The sequence below is a fragment of the Alosa pseudoharengus genome, unplaced genomic scaffold, assembly GCF_046254945.1.
Source record: "Alosa pseudoharengus isolate Yale_2024_CS ecotype anadromous, Long Island Sound unplaced genomic scaffold, YU_APseudo_1.1 YU_APseudo_1.1_scf_8, whole genome shotgun sequence".
Lineage (NCBI taxonomy): Eukaryota > Metazoa > Chordata > Actinopteri > Clupeiformes > Clupeidae > Alosa > Alosa pseudoharengus.
Window position 1 is genome coordinate 40,280,110 of NW_027468870.1, and position 22,318 is coordinate 40,302,427.

A 22,318-nucleotide genomic window follows, 5' to 3' on the forward strand; every position below is an offset into this window, starting at 1 on the left:
CCAGCTGTGCTTTGCTCTGTGGGGGTTGCATCTCTCTGATTGCCTCCACCTTGTGTGGGTCTGGTTTGATGCCATCGCGTGTGTGTTTGTCCAAAGTACGGCACTTGTCGGGGTTGAGCCTCACCTCTCTCTCCCTCATGCGGTTCAGCATCACTCTGAGGCGCTGGTCATGTTCCTCCTTGGTCTTGCCAAAGACCAGTATGTCATCGACTATGGCCATCACACCATCCAGTCCTTCATATGTTTTATCCACTCGCCTCTGGAACTCGTCTTGGGCAGACACGATTCCGAATGGCAGTCTGAGAAAACGATATCTGCCAAACACTGTGTTAAATGTGGTTAACATTGAAGATTCCGTGCTCAGTTTGATGGCCCAATAGCCTGACCTTGCATCTAACACAGCGTTTCTCAAACTATGGGCCGGTGCCGGTCCGCAACGTGGAGACTGCTGGTCCGCGGAGCCGTGGAGTGAAATTAGGCCCGGTGCTTCGTGTGATAATTTGCTGCGCAATTGATCAAGGAACCGCGGACTGACAGAAAAAGAAAACAAATGTTTCTGCAATCAGGAGGAAATGCTAATCCTACATCCTCCAGTGTAGGGAGTGGGTAATGAGGGCGTTGGATTACTTTGTTGAGAGCTCTGGGGTCTAGACATATTCTGAGCTTTCCTGTCTTCGGCTTCTCAACTACGACGAGAGCATTTACCCATTCTGTGGGTTCTGTTACGTTACAGATGATGTTTTGTTTCTCCATGCTGTCGAGCTTGTCCTTCATTTTGCTGCACAGGGCGATGGGGATCCTGCAAGGCGGACAGACTACTGGCGTTGCGTCCGGTGTGACACGGAAGGTGCACTCGCCTGGGAACTCTCCTATCCCCTGGAACACATCTGAATACTCGTTCATTATGCTTTGTGATGCAGCATCTTTCTCCTCACTCACAGCCATCACTATCTTGACCAAGTTCAGGTCACAGCATGTTTTCATTGCCATGACTGGTGGGGCGTTTGTGTCGATCACATAACTCCAACATTAGTGACTTGTTTCTGTGCCTGTATCTGAGCTGGCATGTGCCCCTTACACTCAGTGCTCCTCCACCATACTCCGTCAGTCTGTGTGCTGCTGGTTTCAGTGGCACATCTCTAAACATCGCCTGAAACAGGTTGGTGGGAATGGTGTTGGCCTGTGCCCCAGTGTCCAGTTTGAACTTGACTTTTTGTGAAGGTGTGCCTATCCCCACTTCTACATAGGTCTGCTCATTGCTCTTTCCATTGTTCTCAATGGTGATGCTGGTGAGTTCTCTCTCTGCTCCCTCGGCGGGGCCTTCTAGGTTTTCACCGACGTACTGTACCGCGGTAGAATTTTGTCTGTACCTGTGAGCTGGATTTGCATACCTTTGCAAAATGATTCAATTTTTTGCATTTGATGCACTGTCTGACTTTAGCTGGGCAGGTGGCTTTAGCGCCGTGTAGCCCTCCACAGTAGCTACATGCCTTAGTGGCGTTGCTAACGTAACCGTCCCTCTTGCTAAAGTTACCGTTAGTTGGCTTGGATGCTACGTCTCGTCTGTAGCTAGCGTTAGCTTTCTTTTTAATTGCATGCACTGTTTCGTGCGTGTTGCTGCTCTGGCCCATAGACTTTAACTGCTGCTGGGCTAATTCATGCGACTGAGCTATGTCTATGGCTCTCTCCAGAGTTAGCTCAGCTCCCTGGCTAAGAAGCTTTTCCCTTACACGGGGTGAGTTGGTGGCGAACACAATGCGGTCTCTGACCATTTCGTCGCTATTTGGGTAGCCACAGTCTTTCACTAATAGCTTTAAAGTAAGTAAGTAAGTATATACTCTTTTGATCCCGTGAGGGAAATTTGGTCTCTGCATTTATCCCAATCCGTGAATTAGTGAAACACACACAGCACACAGTGAACACACAGTGAGGTGAAGCACACACTAATCCCGGCGCAGTGAGCTGCCTGCATCAACAGCGGCGCTCGGGAGCAGTGAGGGGTTAGGTGCCTTGCTCAAGGGCACTTCAGCCATGCCTACTGGTCGGGGTTCGAACCGGCAAGCCTCCGGTTACAGGTCCGAGGTGCTAACCAGTAGGCCACGGCTTTAGCTCTGTTACGAACTGTTCAAAAGACTCACGTTCTCCCTGCATCTTTTCATGGAAGCGATATCTTGCATAGATGGGGTTGGCTTTAGGTGTGATATATTCTGTGTACTTATCGTAGTAAGTCTTCAGTTTCTTGGCTTGTTTAACATTAGCTCCGTCGTCTGTCGAAACTGTCGCCAAGCCTCAGGTAAGTTAGACGATTCCCAGCCCATAGTTTGAGAAACGCTGTGTTAGATGCAAGGTCAGGCTATTGGGCCATCAAACAGCACAGAATCTTCAATGTTAACCACATTTAACACAGTGTTTGGCAGATATCGTTTTCTCAGACTGCCATTCGGAATCGTGTCTGCCCAAGACGAGTTCCAGAGGCGAGTGGATAAAACATATGAAGGACTGGATGGTGTGACGGCCATAGTCGACTGACTTTAATTCATGCAGGTTTATTCTTTCGCGGCATCCAACTGACATCCACATACTTCAGGGAGTTACGTATTGGACCACTACAGGAACCGGTGAGTGACACTAACACAAGTCATAACAATATTATCAAATATTACAGTAATGTAACATTTATTCACCATGAATTAATAAAGTTGAAGTACCTCTGCAATGTAGGCTATGTTTCCGTTTATTTGCAGTACCATGTTCCTTACACAACATGACCCAGTGCCCTTGTAGTATGCATGCAAGTCTATCTAGCACAGCTAATATTAATATCAGTGAATCACACTCGCTTCCCGTTTGTCACCCAACAAAGCCAGATATGATTTTTTATGCACGTGTTTCCATGTCATTAGAGTCTTTCGACGGATTCCAAATGAAATCAGGTCCGTGGCTCTCAAAAAAGAGCCTCTTGGGATGTAACTTTTACAGACAAGCTACAGCTAGAATCTAACTCCTGTCCGGTTGTCGGACTAGCAACAGTAACTAAGGGGGGGTGGGACTTAGCAAAGGGTCAATAATGTCCCGCCTGCGGGACACCCGCAGACCTCAATCCTATAGAAAATCTGTGGCTGGACTTAAATTGTGACAGGATGTAGCCAGTCTAAAATCACTATCTTGACAGCGTAATGAGTTGGCCAGAGGCCGGGCGCATCATTCAAAAGGGTTGTTACGTTTCTTAATCAGTCATGAATGTATTTTGGGAGTAACATTCATTAAACCAATGACAGTCAGCACATTTGAAGCAATCTTCTTGCACACAATACCGTGTATGCAACACCAGGATCCCACTACTTGGTTTATTAAAGTGTGTGTGACTAGCAGAGTATAGCCTGCATGCATCTGCACTTGCCTATTATTTGAACTCATTTAAACTGAAACTTCACCATGGTCTCATAGGCAACGTCAAAACAGTTTTACACTTAGTTATTTACTTTCACTATTGACTGACAAGGGGTTACAATCAAAAACATAGCCTGGAAAAGCAACATACTCCAATAATGTTTGAATGACTGAATAAAAATCCTAAGGATATCCTGCCGACAAGTCTTTGCCTATGACTCGTTGCTAAGGGCTGCCTACATTATGTAACAGGGCACCTCTAAAATAGCTGTGCTTATATGTGTTTTCAACAGCATATCACAATAAGGATTCTCAGAAGAACAAAGAGGAATAAAAATAAACATTGTGTTCAAATTGGACTTTATTTTCTTAAAATATGTTGAGCAAACTTTTTTCCAGTATCTTCTTTCAAACCAACATCAATAAATGTTTCATTGTATCAAAAAAACATATCTCAATCAATTTGTATGACAAATTTAATTACTTTGATAGCACCCATCAGTCTATACAATGCATTTTACTTGAAGAGTAGGCCTATGCCAGATTCATGCATTTCATTATGGCCATTATTTAAACAGTGAAAATAATAATTTCAGAGTTTCAGAGTTTTTGAACTTTAATGTCACTAATGCTGATTATTCAATGATTCATTTGAATTTAAATATTTAAAATACTTTCACAGCAAAAATTATATATGCGATTAATTTAAATTAATTAATCACAGAGTATGTAATTTATTCAATTACATTTTTTAATCGATTGACAGCCCTAGAGTCTACACAATTTCGCTAACGGATTTACTAAATATTACATTTGCCGATGTTACAAGACTCGTGGAGGGAAAACTCAAAAACCAAAACGAAAAAAATCAATAAAGGGTAAACATTTTTCCACAAGGAATTTTTCCATAAGCATCAGGCTAACTGTTACTGAACTGTTAACTAGAATGACAAATCATTAGCGTGTCAATTTAGACATAATGTACTATGTATAGTATAGAGGATATAAACTGCCTTACTAAAGCATTATGTTGGTGAGATTTCCAATTTCTGGCCAAAAATACGGAAGTTGTGTGAAAACTTCGCATGGGTTGTAATAAAGGTTGTCGATTTGAACATTAATCCTGTTTTTTGACTATATGTCCCATTTTTGTCTGCATATTACGAACAAGGAAGAAGCACACCGTTGTTACAGCACAAGTGATTTCTGCAACCCAGAATGCCGTGTCCCAGTTGTAGTGTTTAGCAATGGTGCTAAATGGAAGACCAGCCAAGAATGCACCAACTGGAATGCACAAAAACAAAGACAATCACTTCATTAACACCTTTGTGTGTAGACAAAACTGACAGTGGAGAAGAGGAATGATAGTCTTTGAGGGCTTGTTATGTTTTCTAAAATATTCTTGGCTAAGTACAGTATGTTTCCAAATAATTCCGTAAGGTTGGTTAGACCCTCTTAGCCATATCTTAACACATTTTTCAAATTAAACAAACGTCTTTTTGCGGAACGGCATTTGCCTATCCCTTAGGACCGACTGACCAATGTTCAACTGCCGTTCACATGGAACCAGGGTAGGAATTTCACGGCGGCCACGACGGCCATGGCAAATTAATTTAGTCTTTTACGCAGTGGAGAAAGTGACAGCGCAATAAAAAAGAAAGTGCGTCCAAATTCACCCATTCTTCTCAGTTGAACTACTCGCGAAGTAGCCTATTCATCACACAGACATCACAAGTATCACATGAAAGAGCTTTTTCTCAGCTTTTAAACGATGTTAGCCGATAATTGCTGTGTTGAACGGTTCGCGAGAAAAGTAAATAATATAATTCAATTTAATCATACATTCTACTGAAGGTTTTGCGTCCCATGATCTCCCTACCCATTCATCTCGGTGGAATACTTCACGAACCCTTCTTTTAACACATGACAAACCATATATCAGAATAAACAGCAGACCTTACCGAACACAAAAGTGTAAAGCAGTCCCATGTACAGTTAGCCGTTCCAGAGTAATCTAGTTTTGAATTTGCAGTAAATTTCGACATGCATGCATGTCTCCAAATTTGGGCTTTACGTTTTACAATGTGTTTAAATTGTTCCGCATGATTTCTTAACGGGCCAAATACAAAATAAATGTTACAAATATCGCCTATATTGGTAAATCATAGGACAGCTGACTAAGAGTTTGTGAAAGTAGCCTTAATGATCACAAAATGCTAAGCATGCATCTAGGCTATTTGAGTTTCTTAAAGCTGAGCTGTGCTTAAATTGTTCAATACATGATTTCATAAATATAAAATAAATGTTATATATAGCCTAGATATCTGCAAATATTAGATGATCAGATGATTTACAGTTCTATGTAATATGTCATGTTTCATGTTTTTGTAATGTTTCATACAGTGATGCAGGTCTACTGCAGTGAATAGGCTAAATACAACTTTGATCATTTTTATAGCCTACTACTGTATAGTTAACTTTGGCCTTGGTGCCCTGACATGTGGCCTTTGTGCCTCCCACCAAATATGCCCAACTGAAGGCCAAGTGGCCTTGCCCCCAGAATGGTGAAATTCCAAGCCTGTATGGAACCCTTTTCCACTTCAACCTTCAAAGCTCTCATTTGAAAATTTGCTACTACCACCAAGATCTGCATTGCGATTCATTTTTTTTTATCTCAACCAGTTGTAATCTTCACACATTTGTATTGATTTCTAGCCGATTCACGGTGCATTGTTACATCCCTAGTAAATTAAGAACAAAATTATTCATACCCCTGGGAAATATTGATTTAATGTTGATTTTCTCTTTATCAAAACGATTATTTGCCATCACTCTGTCCTTGTGCTCACTTTTTTGACAGATTGAGGTCTGGACTCTGGCTGGGCCACTCTAAAATGTTGATATTGTTCTCTGTTAACCATTTCTTGCCTTGTTGGGCTGTATGTTTTGGATCATTGTGTGGTTTAATGGTCCAATGCCGCCTATTGGGGCAGGTCTCTCGGCAGACTGCCTGATCTTTTCCTCCAGAAATCTTAATGTAGCCCCATGTTTTAGTGTTACCATTTACTTTGAGAAGGTCATCAGGTTCCATTGTCTGAAAAATGTGTGGTCTACATTCATTGTGGCGACATGGAGAGGCTTGGTAGGTAGAACCATTTTGAGAGCTGTAAATGCAAATAAAGATGTTTCCACTGATTATTTAAAAAGGGTATAAATAATAACAATAATAACATGCCAATTTTTATAAAAAAGATGAAAACTTAAGCTTTCTTTTTTTTTGTTTTAATGTTTCACATTCCACATTATCTTACAACCTTTAGTGGCAGTGTCATATGCAGTCAGAACAAACACATTGGTCAAGAGAAAATCAACATTAAATCAATATTTGCCAGGGGTATGAATATTTTTTTTCTTAACTTGTAATTTTGCCATCATGAAAATGTTTTACTGGTGTGTAATAGTCTAGTATTAGACATAAGTAATTATAAGTATATATACTCTTTTGATCCCGTAAGGGAAATTTGGTCTCAATCCGTGAATTAGTGAAACACACTCAGCACAAAGTGAACACACAGTGAGGTGAAGCACACACTAATCCCGATGCAGTAAGCTGCCTGCTAAAGCAGCGCTCGGGGAGCAGTGAGGGGTTAGGTGCCTTGTTCAAAGGCACTTTAGCTGTTCCCACTGGTCAGGGTTCGAACCGGCAACTCTCCGGTTACAAGTCCGAAGCCCTAACCAGTAGGCCATGGCTGCCCCTGACACAGTCCGTTGACCTGTGAACTGATCCAACTGTACACTCCAACATACATCCAACATAACCTACCATTGGCCATCAAAGCAACAATAGCATGTGAAGTTCCACAGAAATTTGATGGTGCAGATTCACTTGCAATCACTCCAAATAGGGCAATTGGTCCATAAGAAGAAAATCCAAAGGCAGCTCCAAGGATAAGTATCCAAATCTGTATCAACAAAATGAATTAAATGGTTAGCATTCACTAAGGCCATGACATACAACCTCATGTGAAAACTGAAAACATTAATTATATTGTGGTCAAATGTATCAACATCAAGCAAATGTTTTGTGAGCATTTAATTATTTATCCTATAGTCATTTTTGGTCCTCCATCCAAATAGAGGTATGTGACTGCCTGTATAAACACTGGATCTATACTGTTTCTTCACAATTACAGACCCTGTTCATGTTGCACAGCACTTGTAATGACATATTTGAGTCTGTTAAGAGGCACAAAGGCACAGTTTAAGTGATGCCCCCAGAGCATAGCTTTGTAGCCGCCTCGCTGCATTAGCCCCTCGTAGGATAACTTGAGTTAGGTAGCACCATTTTCCCCCCTATAACAACGATAGTAGGACGACGGTTGAGCCTGGAGGCAGGCTTCGCAACAATGGAATCAACTGTAAACAGCTGAAAAAACTAATGATTTTAGCTCTAAAACTCATTTAGTATTAATAATTGATTTCATATTTATTTATTTCGTAAGTGACCATGGTATAAACGGGATAATGCCCTTCGATGCGTCCATTATCAGAAATAAATGGACTTCGCTTTGCGTCAGACGGTTCACCCATCCGCGTCGTCCATTTATTTCTGATAATGGACACCTCGTCGGGCATTATCCCTTACATAATTAACACATAAAAAAGTAAGCAGAATTAAGGCATGGCTACATGTGACATTTCTACAGCTCAAAATGACATAAGTCTAACAGCTATTTTGAGTTAAGGCTATATGTTTATTGTTAAGCTTATTGAATAACTTCCTGATATTGAAGACAAACCATATTGTGGAATGATGCATAATCGTTTGAAATTTGCAACGATGTGACTCAATCTCTGCTAGCTAAGTGACATCACACTCGTTGTCTGTAGCTGATCGAAATTACATAAGCCTAAAGCTCTGACGTAAGGTTATATGTTTAGCCTATTGAATAACTTAATGCTATAGAAGACAAACCATTTTGTAGAAAGATGCATCATCTTATTAGATTTGCAACATTGTGACTCAAAAACAGTCTTTGCAGACATGTCGGTCTGTCTGCAACCCGTTGTCTAGCTGTGTGGCATTCTGAAACGTTGTTTAATTCGAGACCATTAACCTATCGCTTATTTCAATTTGGGACCTTGCAGTCGGAATTGTCGTTCAAAGTCTCAAGTCCAAAGTATAGCCTGGGCTATTTGAAGCATCAGTTTATTGCACATCATTTTACATCATTTTGAATAGCCACTATTCTTTATTCTTGAGGTCGGACATGATAATCATCCAAACATCTTGCATCTTGATTCAGTGCTGCCAAAACTCTAGCTTACCCTGTCTCTGGTCCTGCGCTGAGCTGTGTGAGTGGAGGAGTGGCTACAGTAGAGCAGAGAAAGCCAACTTGTGCTTCTTTTACCGATATATTTAACAATATCTTTGCATTAGGCTACTTTTCCCAAACAACGTCTAACTTGGCACTGCACTTAGTCATGCCCGTAGCAAGACATCTGTCAAGTTTGAAATTAATCAGACTAGGTTCGACAGATATGCGAGCCTACAGTGCTGTGTATGAGTCAATGGCAATCATCTAATCTATTGCACTTTTTGAATGGTGGGTCTGCGCGTTTGAGGTTGCAGACATTCGAATCTGAGAATTGGACTGCTTGCAATGTTTCAAGAAACTGACATAGTGATATGTCAGCTTCTGCACACGTCAACAATCTTCTACAAACTCACGTCTTGCATCTAGTGATTTTGTCATTGTCTTGGCTGGGGGGATTTGCCCACAGTGGATTTAGCATTGTTCTTAAGTTGCCCATTTTATTTCTATGGTCGCTGTGTATTTGTGAGTCAGGTCAATTATGTGTTGCAAACTTGCAAACTAGTTGTTTTCAGACTCATAGTAGTCATTGTGGTATTGTTTAGCCCCGTTATCTAGCAATCAAGCAGTTTAGTGCTTTGCCACCGTTGTCAGGATCGCTGATTTTCTTTGTCACATACCAATCAACAAACTCAACGCACATGAATATTCGAGATATAATTACTAGGCTACGCAACGCGTCTAACTAATGTCTTTTGGTCACGGTTTAGGCAGAGACCTTCTTATATGCTTTTTGTTTTAAAGTAAACTGAAATAAAAGTGAAGCAAGTAGAAAAAACGCCTGTTTATTTATTGTGTCAACAGAATATCTGAAAATTCTGTGCAATTCCCAAGAGAATTTCGTTTTCATGTGTAGATTCCGTGATTCCGTCCGCGTTTTCCGCATCGCGGAAATCATAGGGCCCTAGGGTAGGTAGCTGGGAGACATATTGCTGGTGTAGCATGGATGAGGAGGGTATGCCAGACAGCTGAAGCTGCTGATGGATGGTGTCCACTAGGACTGTTGGAACAAATTTCGGAAGTTGAATATAAATCAAATATTAAAAAAATCAATACTAATCGAATTTTGAAATTACTATTTGAATGTGTTTTTTTGGGGAGTTTTTTTTAAGTGTTTGCTAACTTTAGCAAATATGTGAAAACGATATGCTTTTGTCATGTCTAATACACAATCTAAAAATGGCAGAACGCGATGCTTCCACTGAGATCACTAGAGCCCGACCGATAAAGGATTTTGAAGGCCGATACCGATACAAATATTTGTTGATTTAAAAATCCGATATTCCGATATATCGGCCGATATATATATATTTTTTCAGAAACGCGCAACAAAACATTAACAGATTTCCCTAACATTAGTTATTTGTAGTTATTTATGAGTATTGACTAAAATAATATGATAATGCATTTAAAAAACAAACTTGTTTATTTTTAAATAATATTGTCACAGTGGAACAGAGGAACATCGAAATATGTTAAAGTTCTGATAAATAAAATGTATTATTTCAAGCAATGTAGGGCCTATGTCTCGTGACCAAATCACCATGAACACACTTCACTGATGATCTCACTCGTGGATAACTGGTTCTCTCTGCCCGACTCTGGCTGGATCAGCAGGTTGCAGGATGTGTGGCGCGTTATACACGAGTGTTGCCAGCAGGGACGGTGTAGAGTGCCCTCTGGAGGACAAACTATACAACGCCAACACTCATGACATGGTTGAAGGGTGTTTCGTCCGTTTTTATTTTATTTTTAAAATATTCATTTATCGGCCATTATAAATGCCGATACCGATAGTTTGGAAAATGCCTAATATCGGCCGATAATATCGGCCCGCCGATAGATCGGTCGGGCTCTAGAGATCACCACTCCTGATGCCAGCGGCAAGCGGCAGCAGCAAGCGTAACGTACCGCTCAGTCCATAATAAGTTATATCTCGTTCCTAAGTAACACTAAGTAACAGATCTGGATAGCCTAGACCAGTGGTCTCCAACACGGTGCCCGCGGGCACCAGGTAGCCCGCGGGACGGCTATGAGGCGCCCCCAGCGCACTTTCTAAAAAATAGCCAACAGGTCACCTGCAGATCACGCTCTAAAAACACGCTCCATTGTGAAGTTTTCAATAGATATTTAAGTCTAGACCAGAACCATTTTAAGAATGTATGTAGCCATACATCTGTAACAATAAATTGATATTGGTGATACCTTATAAATTGTAGCTGCGTTAAAATTTAGCCTTTGGCTTCAAATCCGTTTCCCATTCAATCTTTAAACAACAACGGAAGCGGAGCGCACACGCTGCTCGCACGCATAGACAGTAAAGGGGGAAAAAACTTGCTTGTCTGGTGTAGCCAATGAAAGCATATCTTTGCAAAAGTTCTGTGGCCATTCCATGTTCGTCAAATACGGTTCTTGCATGATTGTTCAAGGACTGAAAAACAATTGCTTTAGCTCACAGGCCTTTTCTCCTCCGTAGGCAACTGCCGTATAATAGCGCTAAAAATGTTATAGCATGCATGACTGAGCAGGACTGTGCATTACCCTTTTTTGTCAGATCATGGATCATTTCAGGTGTGCAATAACTTTAAAAGGAGTTTTCATATGTTAGGGTGGTGTGGGCGATTACTATTGAAATGTTAAAACCGAATTGTCCACTGAAATCAGAACTTAAACATCCCCTGAATTCATAATGGTGGGTTGGTATAAATTGGGTACAAATTGTAACCCAAATTATTAATTGCACAAAAAGAAAGTTTTTTTGTAAAAAAAAAAAAAAAAAAATAGATTAGATTCCCCATGCAAACTTTGAAATGAACAAACTGAACAAAAATGTTGGTAGTGTTGCATAGGTTATTGATATTAAATTTGAAAATACAGTTGCTTAATATATAAAGACGTATAGGCCTGCACAAATAATGATCATTTAAAAGTAAAAATCACATAGGCCTATTATTTAGGAGGACTACCCTCGCAAAAAAGGGGTGAGGGTATGTTTGTTTTAAATGAGTAGCCCTCCATATGATTTCGGGTCTTCAGGTAGCCCTCATTCCCAAAAAGGTTGGAGACCCCTGGCCTAGACTCTGCTGAAAAAAAAACAATATATATAATATGTGTGTGTGTGTCACTTACAATGACCAGAATAAATCATTGACTGAAAATGCCCTAAAAACAGCTTAGGGTTCTAAGGGTTAAATATTAAAATATAAATTGATTAAAAAATAATAATAATGAATGAAATTCAAAAGGGATTGTGGAGGAAGATTGACAGCTCTAGTGTCCACTTTGTTCTGGAAGAAGTCCAGGAACCTGGAGCAGAGGTCAGCAGTGTCAAAGGGTTGGGGGGGATCAAAGAGTCTTTTGGGATGATTTTGTTGGTTATGGATAAGTGTGGAGTAGTACCAAATTTCCCTCACGGGATCAAAAGAGTATATATACTTATACTTACCTACTTACCTTTTTGCCTGCTGAGGGCCTCTCTATAGTTCTTGACATGGTCTTTAAATGCCAAATAGTGGACTGTGAGGCCAGATTTTTTGTAGCGTTTCTCAAGCGCCGGGTAGTAAGAGGGGCAACACCAGTGTTCCACCAGGCCATCAACTGAATTGTTATTCAGTGATGAGACATTTACTGGGAATTCTTTGACCAGAATATCAAAGTGATGTATGACAGCCAGCCCACCACCACAGCCCAGACTACGAGTCACTCCGTGCTACATATATTTTCCTTTTCCTTTTCTAACTTGTAGTGTATTTTCCTGTTTGATAAAGCTGAAATCAGTGCTGATGGAAAGAACATCCTTAGTAACAGATTAAAACATTGTCAAAACTGATCCAAGGGATTTTAGCTGTTTTCGTTCCTGCAAAATTAGAGACTATAGAGTAGAAGAACTATGATGTTCTGATACCTCTTTTTCAGAAAGACCGATGAGAACAGAGATGGGATGAAGAGCCACAACCCAGAGAACATCATCCTAAAATCAGATAAGCAGTTAAGAGTAACAAGAAATATCAGTTGTTTCCTTCAGCATTATTAGAGCCAAAGTGTAAACTTTGCCCTTACTTTGGGGGTCTCTGGTGTGATTGTCACTCGGAAGAGGTACATGGATACATACATCCCAGTCATCATTGAGAGCAAAAGACCATGTCTGGGACTACCATGAACACTCAGTCCATACTGTGGACAATTTGACAGAATAAGTGTCAGCAAGGCACACATTGTGACAATGTATTTGTATGTATGAATGTACATGAATGGTACACAAATTACAAACCCGGGCAACAGCTCTGTCAGACAGAAAACCAGCAGCAAGGCTGCCAAGAAATCCACCCACCTCCAGGGCACTCATATAAGAACTTCCTGTAAAGACAAGTAAAAGTACCAATTAAGCAATTTAATTACTTTGGGTGATTCGGATCTGAAAGGCAAGCAAGGGAAACAAGATCCAAATACTCTGGGAAGAGTCATTAACCCTCATGTTATCCTTGGGGTCAATTTGACCCCAAACAACGTTTAACATCATAAAATATATGGTTCACTTTTTTTTTTTTGCTTCATGTTTTATGACTTTTCCTCAATTGAAGGGTACAATAATTTGTTTTCAATGTCCTGTACAAATATTTTGTACATTGATGTTCCTTGGGGTCAGTTTGACCCCAGCTGTATGAAACATGGGCTACATGAATATTTGACACATTATGGATATTATTATTTGAATAGTATGGGAACATATTGTTATTATCATTATTACATACACAAGTACATATTACATATAAGTCATTTTGGGAGGACTGTATAAGTCAAAAGGGAAAGCAACAGCAAGCCTTTGGGCTGCTGACACTGGATGGGCAATATTGCCAGCCAGGGTTCCAAGGTTCATAAAGGGGTGTAGTGGGGTGGGATTGTTTTGTAGGGCTTTTGATGGTGGTTATTACACTCTTGTTAAGTACCTGTCACAAAAAAACTGGGTAACAATATGAATTATAATCATTTTCTGAGGGTTTATTTAGCTGGGGTCAAATTGACCCCAAGGATCATGAGTGTCGGTAAGATTTGAGGATAACACAAGGGTTAATAAGGTGACAGGTATACATGGCTCATATGCTTTTACAGGTCCTTCCATTTATAATACTCAGCAGTATAAACAAAACATCTCCGTCTCCATATTTGCATGCTCCCCATAATGGCTGAAACAGAGCAGAATTTTGCAAGTATTTTTGCCTCCTTTTTTTGCAGCCCCCCTAACTGCATCCCCCTGACCACATTCTTATGGACATGGCCTAAACTTCCAAATACCAGGGTTACTAGTTTACAGTTGTATCTAAGTTGGTGAATGAGATCTACCAATGGTTGATATTTCAATATTTTGGAATAGTAGCAAGTGTCCATATACAGGTCAAAACAGCAGCCCACCTCAACGATAAATGCAGATTTCATACATACATACAACATTTTTTAAAATAGTCATTGTGAGATGTGTTATGATGGAACCAGTTAAGTTTTACCGTGCTGTGCTTGTAAATCTTTCTGTCATGTCCATAGTTTATCTTTTGCAAATCCTTTGCAACCAGATCGACCAGGCGGTCGTGTCTGGCCACATACAGTGGGCAGTGCTTCTACTTGGCCAGCTTCACTCGCGGTATCACGCGACTTTAATTTGTATTTTCCCAGTGAGACGCTGCAACAACCCAAACAACCGGTAGATGGCTCAAGTGAGCAGGGTGTCTCGTAAAAAGAAATGGAGCCTGGAAAACCCTACACAGACTTCACTACAGACTTTAGCAGACTGGTTTAGAAATAATTTAATAGCCAGAAATATGCCTGCCCTGCCCTAATAAAGAAATATTTGGTTAACTGCGAGATAATCCCGTTTGCAGCCGTAAAAGAAACGCAGGACAAATTAAACATTCTGGTTTTCTCCGAGTGCAACGATGATAGACAGACATCATTTGGACAAAATATAGAGCATATTAACCTCCGTTGCTCAGCCAAATGCCTTCCTGTTACGTCCTGTTATCACAGAGTTACAGGCGATAAACGATTTTTGAAGGTCACAAGTTTACTTCATTAGCGGTTTATTTTTTTGATTATTAAAGAGTGTTTTTCATTTAAAGGTTTGACTTTGTGCTTATTCAGTAGAGCATTTAGTGCTCTTCCCAATCCCAGACGTTCACATTGCATGTTTGTTTGTAATGGATGCAACCGCGAGATAGGCTACGCGTTTGACGGCAATGAGTTGTTAACAGACATGAACCAAAACATATAGCCCAGCAGCAATCTAGGGACTGTTCGTTATTTATTGAAGGGGCCACCGGAGGAATTTTGAGTGCTTCAGTCAAAAGTTGCATGACCCTCCCTTGCCTGCTAGAAATTGTTCAATGACCCTCCGACAGAATTGTTAAAAAAGACATGACCCTCCCCTGCCAATTGTTGCTGTCTTCCGCCCGCACTGCTTTGCGCCACAGCCACACACTGTGATAACGTTCTTAAATCAATCTTTCGTGAGCTTGCATGCTACCAGTCCTTCCTTTTCAAATGTGTTGCGCCTGTTTGCACAATTTCACAAATAATCATATGTGATTAATAATATGACAAATAATCCCTGTGCACGGGGACCGAAACAATGCATGCCAACTTTTTCCGTGTTTCTCACGTATTTTAACTTCCCCCCGCTGTCTTGCCGTTTTAATGTTTTCCCGTAGAATATCCCATATTTTAATACTCTCATAACAGCCCTGCCATCGGGCCTGTTTCTGTGTTGCCCTGTTGCTACCCCTTGCCCTTCCAACGAAACAGATGTCTTCAAATCATCGTTTTCCTTGCTTGAAGGCGAACTTAGAGTGATGTTAACCTATTTAAGTTTAACGGCGTGATTGTCGTGAGAGCACGATTCATTGGCGCTTGCATGTTCGGCCTTATGTCTACGTGCGCACCTGAGGCTACTCAGCTACTAGAGAAAGAATTTGCCCTGTTTGTATGTTCACTCCAAGTTGGCCTACCATAACTTACAAACTCTGCACTGTAGACCCTAACTGGCTATTTATATTTTTCTGTGAAATAAGCAAATGTATTTGTTCAACTTTATGAAGCAGAATTATGCACTAGGCTACTTGGAATATAACACATTTGACAAAGGACAGATGTATGTTATAGTGACAAAATATTAACTTTCAGTGTTTTACGATGTCTTTGTCATGGGGAAGTTTTTTTCCCCATGCATTTATTCTAGGCTACTGTCAGTGACTGCCGTGAGAGAAGCGGGTTCTGTGTTTCGTTCATGTCAGTGACTGACGCGGGAGAAGCGGGGTCTGTGTTGCGTTGCGTTAATTTATTTTCAATTGGGCATGCCGTGCCGTGTCGTCCACAGCTCAGTTCTGACAAAGCCGAATTTACTCCTTTTGAAACAATGAGTGCGCGCGTTTGTATGGTTATATTGCTTGACAGGGGGGATCCCAAGCAGCTTTCAGCCATAAGGCTACTTTGAGAACATTTCCTAAATCACCCGACACTAATATTCAAAATGTTGAAAACTATTTCGGCATAGCCTATTAACTGACCACCCAATTCACGTTGACTGGGGGGCAGGGGGGGCCATCAGACATTTGTGCCCAGTTAATCCGGCCATGCCCCCAACAAATCACATCTTCCCACCAGCTGTGACAACTTAAAAGAAGTCAAGAGGACTCCTAACTCACAGACCTATTCACAAACCGGTTTTGTGGCATTTCGCCTGTTTTGAAATCCTATGCGGCTACAGGAGCTTCCAATCATCAGGAAGCAATTTTGCATTGTAGGTATAACTAACATGCAATAACGCCACCAACAACAACCAAAACTAGGCTACTCATTGTCAACATGTAAATTAAATGTAACATTATTGTGAATCAAATTAAAATGTTCTCTTTTGCAAACGTAGGCATAGGCATAGTAACAGATTAATTTAATAATGTTACAAAGATACTACATCAATCAGTATGTTTCATTAGGCTACTAGGCTATTTGTTTTGCCTTACTCTTGATTCATTTAGGCTAGGCCTTTTTATTCAGTTATTCATCATCTTCTGTCCTTGTGTAGCGCACACATTCTCAGACCTGTCACCTGCCACTCATCGTAAGGGAGGTGTTTGGAATCATTCCCGCGTTACAATCATCAGCCAATCAAGGTGGTCACTTCAGTCAAGCTCGTGCATGAGTAATAACGTCATCCATAGCAACGAAGACTCACTCACTCTTAGACTGTTAGTCAAAGATTCTAGAGCGCTCATCTCCAGAATCTGTTCAGGAGTTGTCATTTTCCCTTACTAAGAGTAGCCTAGGTCTGAAAGGCTTTGTGAATAACTTAATAAGAGAAACTCCTATAGCTAAAATATTTTATTACTATTTAGGAGTAGCCTACTCCTAGTGGTAAGATAAAAGGCTTTGTGAATATGGCCCCTGGTGTCTAACCCAATGCATAGCCCATTTACACAAAATAATGGTCGAATATTAGGCTACTGATGATCATTGTTATTTAAGAACATGCAGAGCACCAAAAACATCTTGCTCGTAAAAAATCATCATACCGCACATTGTGGCGGGTCTGTTATTTAACCTACTTACTGTAGGCTGCGCAAACCACAGGCCTTTATTTTGGGCAAGCCTGCATTCGAGGCAGGCCTTCTGTTGAAGAATTTTATATAAAGCCTGCGCTATCAGTAATCCGGACTGCCCTCTACCACAGCTGTGGATAGTGTGGAATGCAAGTAATAACACAATCCAATGTGTGTCTCAATTGTCCCCCGCTGACCACCTCACACATTTCTCTAGATTTTGCAACGACCTTACATGACACAATGCCATAAAATGCCAGTGTTTAGGACACCGGATAATGTTTGTAATGATACCAGTTAGGCCTACGTTCAACAGTAACATAAGTGTAATGAGCTATTCATTGTCGAAGGTGCATGGTGAAGTGAAATTCTTACTTTGGAAAACAAACATTTGCTGATATCATTGGATAGGGACTATGCCTACTTGTTTATTTTTTACGTAGCCTACAATGGCCAGTTCAGACAAAGCCGAAATTACTCATTTTGAAACATTTGTATGGTTATATTGCTTGACTTAAATCCCAGAGAGTAGGCTAGGCTACCGCACCCCACAGTGATGGGCCTAGCGGTCTTACGTGTTCAGTGTGGGGTATAAACAAGCTGAGAATTTAGCGGTGTCACGTCTGCCTGTCACAGACGTGGGGAGCTGAAGCTTGGGATACAGTTACTACAACAGTATTTTATTTTACTTCTTATGGAATATATATATTTTTTCACTTTTATAAAGGCTTTGTTTGAATGCTGTGGGAACAAATAGTAGTTGATAAAGGCAACTTTCTGTTGCAATATTCTGTGTGTTCTGGACTGCAGGTAACTTGTTAAGCCAGTGGTTCTCAAACTTTTTCTTTCATTCCCCACTTTGATCAAGGAGGCATTGACTGATGATAGTGGAGATAACGTGTTATCCTGAGGCCTTTGCAAGTCAGCATCTCCGACGGTAGTCTACCCTATTAACACATTCGTGCTGGATGCTGCACGACGCAACATTCTATCTCCCGCCTGTTGCTGCATAGCGCAGCATTGACTCTCCCGCTGGTTGCTGCGTAGCGCAGCATGCTTTTTATTTCATGTTTCTAGGTGTACAGAGACTTAGATATTAAGGTTTTGGTAGACGTTGACAATTCTTAGTATTTTTTCAGAAAACCCTCAGGAAATTAGGTTATTTAGTAGTGCTGTCAAACGATTACAAATTTTAATCACGATTAATCGCTGAATTCCTATAGTTAATCACGATTAATCACATATTTTATCGCATAATTAAAATTCTATTATTTTGCATTTCTGAACTTTCCAGGAGTCCACGTTAACAATATAAAGCAATTATTGTATATCTTGATTAGGATTCAAATGAAAGCAAAGCAAGTTACTTCACTAACTTAACTTTAAGGCGTAGGTCTATTTGATTATTTCAAATCAAATTCCAAAAGATGTGCAGCAGACCTGAGACAACACAAAATGTTCTTCAGAAATACAGCTAATAAAGGGCATAACAAACATAAAATACTATAGTCATTATCTTTGAGTTCAGTTGAAAATAAGGAACTTTTCGACATGAGTGCACTGCCATTTTATAGGCCTACAGTCTATGGTGCACTGTCACTTGCCACACACATCAGTGCCGCACACATCAAGTTTTTAACACGCAAACACTGGATGAACAATGGATTTTATGGAGCGGCATCGACCAAATATAACTGAATCGTGTTACACGGCGGCAAAGTGCGATGCTGGTGTGCAGAGTTGTATTGAAAAGAATGGAATCTAACGTACAGTAAATGAATGTCGAAAGCAGAGTGCATCGCACTCATATTGGCATCGGTGTCCACAGCGTTTTAAAACACCATTCAGCTGACCGGGAGTTCAGAACTGCGTTGGTGTTTATTGTATGAATCTACTTTTTGGCCGGCTCGTAAGCCCAAACAAGTATGTGCAGCATGCCTTTACGTAGCCTACTAAAGGCGCATCATCAGATAGGCTACATTTAATCTGCATCACGCCCCATTGATTCTAATGGTAAAGACAGATAGCCTAATCACACCTTGACGTTACATCTAGTTATTCATTTACAGGCCATTCAATAATTTTACTAACACGGCAGTTATAAAGAATTATGTGTATGTAACTTACTCATGTCGAAACGATGTAGGCTACATTACAACCCATTCAGCACGTACTAGCTACCATATCCCATGTAAAACGGTTAGCTTGCTAGCTAGCTAACTGAAACTTCAGTATAACAGGCATAGCCAATTATCCCACCTAGTTGTAGGAAAAAGGCTACGTTCATATTACAAGTGATAGAATGAATGTGTGACTTATGTTTAGTTGATGTTATGACATGTAAAGTTAAACTTGCCGAACTTAGTTATAGTCAGCCACGGGCAGTTTGACTGTGCCTACATTCGTGACACTCCTGTTAGCCTAGGCTAAACTGGAAAGAGCAAAAAATAGGAACATAATGGTCACATTAATCCCATAAACACACAGATAACTCTTACACCAACCTTATTTTGTGCCTTTTATTCACGTTTGTTTCAAGATTTAGTAAATATAACCCCTTTTCGCTCCCCACTTCTATGCAGCATAGGTTTCCATTATCCAAACAGCTCCCTTTCCCCTAAAAGGGGGTGTGTAGGCTACATGCAGCACAGTCTAGGTAGAGCCAGTGGTGTTAGTTGTTCTAACGTTACAAGTTGTTGAAACAGCTTGTGAAAAAACTACAAAGTTTGTTACACCAAAAAGTTAATCTCGCGATAAAAAAATTGACGCCGTTAATAACGCGTTTAACTGACAGCACTAGTTTCATCCAGTCCTTCTAATTGCCGAGTTCGCAGGTGCTAGGCTAGCGCAAGTCAACGGTATGTGCTAGCCTGCCACTAAAGACAGTCTTACCCACTCCAAAGTACACCCTAGGCAAATTCCAGACAATCGATGTAAATGTCTGTGTTGATAGAATAGTGTGAGAAATACAACTACCCTCGCATCGCGTTGCAATAGTTATACTTTGGTCCCTGAAGTTGGTAGTAGTCATTTTGCATCTCAGCGGCGGACTGATATTACCAAGGCTACTACTAGGTATCCCCATTGGAGTGCGCTTTACTGTTTACTTTTCGGCGCAGTACTACTAACCAGAGCAAGTATAATTCCGCCGCTGCTAAGAAACTAGTCCCTCAAAATGTAATGCGATCGTTGAAATGCAAGGATAGAATAACGTTAGAAATAACACTATCAAAACAGACATTTACATCGATAGTCTGGCGTTATAATTTATTTGCCTCGGGTGTACTTTGGAGTGGGTAAGACTGTTTTTAGTGGCAGGCTAGCACATACCGTTGACTTGCGCTAGCCTAGCACCTGCGAACTCTGCAATTAGAAGGACTGGATGAAACGTGTTGAAAACGGTCTCCACTGATAAATATCACACTTGCTTACTTGGAAATGAGGTCCTATGTCCAAAATCCTGAACCACCCCTTTAACTAAGTGCATGTGTTCTCTTTGGCTGATTGAAGGTCATCAATTATGAGGCCCAAGTTACATGCCGATCTAGTTGGGGTCAGTGAAGATTAGTCAAGCTGGATGTTAATCTGTTGGGGAATAGCTGTTTTAGCTGGAAACACCAAAAACTCAGTTTTTGAGAGATTAAAGGTTGTATCAGCGATTGCAGGCCAAAAAAAGGCATGTGAACATAAAAAAATCACATTCATCTAATCTTTCCTAACGATCCGCTAGCTGCCCGCCCCAGAATCAGGCCATCAAAAAAACGCGTCTCTGTAGGCAGCCTAGGCTCTGAGATCTGCACACAAAAATAATTGCTATCAACAAGTCTTGCCAACCACCCAAAGGCAAAATAAAGTGTTCCAACCATTAACCGACGAGATGTGCGTTCAGGAGAGTTTCAATTGCACGGGAGGGAGTAGCGAGCTAGCTCTCTGTTTAGTTTGAACATCAATAGAAGTGACATTACCCCGCCATCGCTGATACAACTTTTAAGCTGAGGGTGCCGGTCTTTCATTCAGACTGAAATATGCAATGTTATGTGGTTTCTAAGATAAAACATTTTTTGTCACATACAGCGAATATCACCTCACCATCCGCTAGCTGCCTGTCTCCTGAATACACTGTAAAAACCGCTCTGTGGACAGCCCAGACTCCAAAAACAGCAACAAAAACATCCTGGTCCAGCCTGGACCATGGAACATAACAAAGTATTCCAGCCAATCACCAAAGAGATACACGCTCAGGAGAGTTTCAATTGCATAGGAGGGAGGAGGGAGGGACGAGCTAGTTCTCTGTTTTGTTTGAACGTCAACAGAAGTGACGTTACCAAACATTGCTTAGAGCACCTTTAATTAGTTATTGGTTAATTAAGCGATTCTTATGACTTATGGTTCGTATATTATAGTATTGATTATTTTCATTATGCTATTGATTGAATTGACATTATTGTCTATTATTCCTATTCTCTATAATGTATTCTTACTAACATTTTAAACTGTTCACTGTTCATTTTCACTATTGTATTGTTTTTATTTGTATATCGCTTTGGACAAAAGCGTCTCCGAATCCCACAACCAAAACCATATCCATAATATGTGCGAAGGTCGTACCTGTGGTACGAACATTTAAACTAGGTTTTAAACACGTCAACCACAGATTGACTTTGACACCTCTGCATACAAAAATGAAACCCATTACTATGGGGAGTCGTCATTTATGCAGACTATGCAATTAGTTCTCAATTTAGGCCATCCTTAAAAATATTCTTGTTTGCAGTAACAGCCAAAAAAATAATAAAAAATGGGTCGGTAGGTAGGTCAATATTTTTTTTTCAAGATTCAGAGTAAAAAAAAAAGTACAATTTTGGTCATGGTGATTACGTAGGTATGAATTTAAACAAATGTGCATATCGTGACGTAACTGACTGGGTCTTCAACCCATGCCTTCAGGCGCACCATTGCAAACCTCAT

At 40.6% G+C, this 22,318-nt stretch overlaps 1 protein-coding gene across 6 annotated transcripts in view; it reads right to left on the reverse strand.

The window, feature by feature from the left end:
• Window positions 1-3,780: 3,780 nt before the first annotated feature.
• The window catches only part of LOC143111457 (glucose-6-phosphate exchanger SLC37A4-like), an 82,678-nt gene continuing 64,140 nt past the window's right edge, over window positions 3,781-22,318 (reverse strand). For 5 of the 6 annotated variants that reach the window (XM_076273698.1, XM_076273697.1, XM_076273699.1 and 2 more), the window contains 5 exons: window positions 13,036-13,121; window positions 12,825-12,938; window positions 12,670-12,735; window positions 7,214-7,352; window positions 3,781-4,674 (listed from right to left, as the gene is read on the reverse strand). In XM_076273698.1, the coding sequence (XP_076129813.1) occupies window positions 4,508-4,674; window positions 7,214-7,352; window positions 12,670-12,735; window positions 12,825-12,938; window positions 13,036-13,121 (572 nt within the window). In that variant the 3' untranslated portion in view covers window positions 3,781-4,507. Of the gene's footprint in view, window positions 4,675-7,213; window positions 7,353-9,748; window positions 12,520-12,669; window positions 12,736-12,824; window positions 12,939-13,035; window positions 13,122-22,318 lie in introns of those variants that run through there. The other variant, XM_076273700.1, reaches the window with a different exon arrangement.